The sequence below is a fragment of the Cariama cristata genome, unplaced genomic scaffold (genome assembly GCF_000690535.1).
Source record: "Cariama cristata isolate BGI_N322 unplaced genomic scaffold, ASM69053v1 scaffold21146, whole genome shotgun sequence".
In the NCBI taxonomy this organism is placed as follows: domain Eukaryota; kingdom Metazoa; phylum Chordata; class Aves; order Cariamiformes; family Cariamidae; genus Cariama; species Cariama cristata.
The window spans coordinates 1-2,215 of NW_009622945.1; the positions used below are offsets into that span (position 1 = coordinate 1).

A 2,215-nucleotide genomic window follows, 5' to 3' on the forward strand; every position below is an offset into this window, starting at 1 on the left:
GCCGAAGTCCAAGCGGGACCGCAAGGGTGAGCGCCCTGACCCTCGTCCCGCGTCCCCTCTCCATCCCCATCCCCGCCCTAACGCGCCCTCTCTGCTCCGCTCCCCGCAGTCTCCCTGACGCGGACGCCCAGGAAGGGGTTGGAGGCCAAGCAGACGCTCATCGCCGAGGTGAGTGCAGCCCCGCGCGGTGCCCCGCTCCCCGGTTCCCCCGCTCCCAGCTAACCGCTGCCTTGCAGCTGCGGCGATGCGTAGACACCTACAAGTACATCTTCGTCTTTTCCGTTGCCAACATGAGGAACAACAAGCTGAAGGACGTCCGGAACGCCTGGAAGCATAGCAGGTGAGCCGGGACGGCGGCGGGGGGAAAAGGGGGTGCAGCGCGGCCTGGGACCTGCCAGCCGCCGCCTTCTCCTCTTCCTCCCGCCGCCCCAGGATCTTCTTCGGGAAGAACAAAGTGATGATGGTGGCGCTGGGACGCGAGCCGAGCAGCGAGTACAAGGAGAATCTGCACAAGGTAGGGGCTGGGTTTTTTTCTGTGTATCCTAAAGTTTCACCTCGCTCATGGTGGCTGCATCATGGAATAAACATCAAGGGACAACAGAGTTTCTTTGGGTCACCTTTCTGCGCCCCAGGATCTTCTTCGGGAAGAACAAAGTGATGATGGTGGCGCTGGGACGCGAGCCGAGCAGCGAGTACAAGGAGAATCTGCACAAGGTAGGGGCTGGGTTTTTTTCTGTGTATCCTAAAGTTTCACCTCGCTCATGGTGGCTGCATCATGGAATAAACATCAAGGGACAACAGAGTTTCTTTGGGTCACCTTTCTGCAGGTGTTTTAATTGAATCTGTCCGTACCATGACTCCAAAGCTCTGTTGTTAGTGGAGCCTTTGTAGATGTATAGGACTGAACCCTAGAAGGTAAGTCCCTGGGTGCTGCCCAAGTCCCACAGACAGCCTCTTTCTTTCAGGTCAGCAAACACCTGAGAGGTGAAGTTGGTCTTCTCTTCACAAACCGCACCAAAGATGAGGTGGACGAGTAAGTATGCTCATGTCACAGCTGTGATTTTGAAATGCTGAGCAGTCTTTTTTCTCTTGGCTACTTCACTTGCTGATGTTTCTCTTAAAGCAGCGATGATCTCATGAGGCTTTTCTGCTCCTTTTTCTCTGCCATCCCTGCAACAGAAGTTACAGCAGGCTACGCTGTAATCCCCGTCTTAGCCAAGGGATGTTCCTTCCACAGCAAAAGCTCGTTATGCGTCTCTGTCTCAGGTGGTTCTCCAAATTCAAAGAGGTGGACTTTGCCCGCGCAGGGAACAAGGCGACGTACGCGGTGAGCCTGGACACAGGGCCCTTGGAGCAGTTTCCCCACTCCATGGAGCCTCAGTTACGGCAGCTGGGATTGCCAACTGCGTTAAAGAAAGGTATGTGAAGCGGCTGAGAAGGTAAGCTTTGCTTTTTGTCTGCACAGATAAGGTCTTGTAAGGAGAATGTTAAATAATAGAGTAGAATTTAGTTTTGGAGAAAATCTGATTGACGATTTTCTCCTTGTTTGGCCCGTGCTAGAACTCATTATGTTCTTGCACCATTCTTCCCAAACTGATGTCAAAGGGCGAGTGAAACAACCAGCTTTCTACAAAATACCGTCCTTTTTCAGTGGAAACAACTAGGCCTCGCCTAACCTAGCGCATTGGCATCCCATTCAGAAACCAGGGGGGGTTTAAAGTTGATCTCACCTAGCTTCTTGAGGTGTACTGATACTTGTATGGAAAGGCATAAGCTGCAAAGGGCAGTGTTTGAGAGTCTTGGCTCCGCACCCCGCGTTTCAATGGCTTATCCAGTATTTGTGAGTCTATTTCAAGAACTTTTGTTCCTGCAGGAGTGGTGACGCTGCTTTCAGATTACGAAGTCTGCAAAGAAGGGGACGTTCTCACGCCTGAACAAGCACGCATCCTGGTGAGTAAGGTTGTAACGCAGCGTCTGTGCGAGCATTTGTTTCCCCTAATAAATAATTAACTGTTCAGTTTAATTCCGCTGGAGGGTGCGAGTTCTCAGACGAAGGTGAGCAGCACTTCTGGGTGTCAGTTAGTGGGGTGCAGCAAACATCCTCACATGTTCCTAATGGGAGAGCTAAAACTGCAGCAATTATTTTGGCTTCTGCTTTTCCGCACTTCCAATCTGGAAGCAATATTTACTGTAAGGGTTTTTGCTGGGCTGGCCA

At 51.8% G+C, this 2,215-nt stretch overlaps 1 protein-coding gene across 1 annotated transcript in view; it reads left to right on the forward strand.

Moving 5' to 3' along the window:
- The first annotated feature begins 6 nt into the window (after positions 1-6).
- The window catches only part of MRTO4 (mRNA turnover 4 homolog (S. cerevisiae)), a 2,572-nt gene continuing 363 nt past the window's right edge, over positions 7-2,215 (forward strand). The window contains exons 1-7 of the mRNA XM_009702549.1: positions 7-26; positions 110-168; positions 237-340; positions 433-514; positions 966-1,033; positions 1,267-1,418; positions 1,874-1,950. Coding sequence (XP_009700851.1) covers positions 291-340; positions 433-514; positions 966-1,033; positions 1,267-1,418; positions 1,874-1,950 — 429 coding nt within the window. The 5' untranslated portion in view covers positions 7-26; positions 110-168; positions 237-290. The remainder of the gene's footprint in view (positions 27-109; positions 169-236; positions 341-432; positions 515-965; positions 1,034-1,266; positions 1,419-1,873; positions 1,951-2,215) is intronic.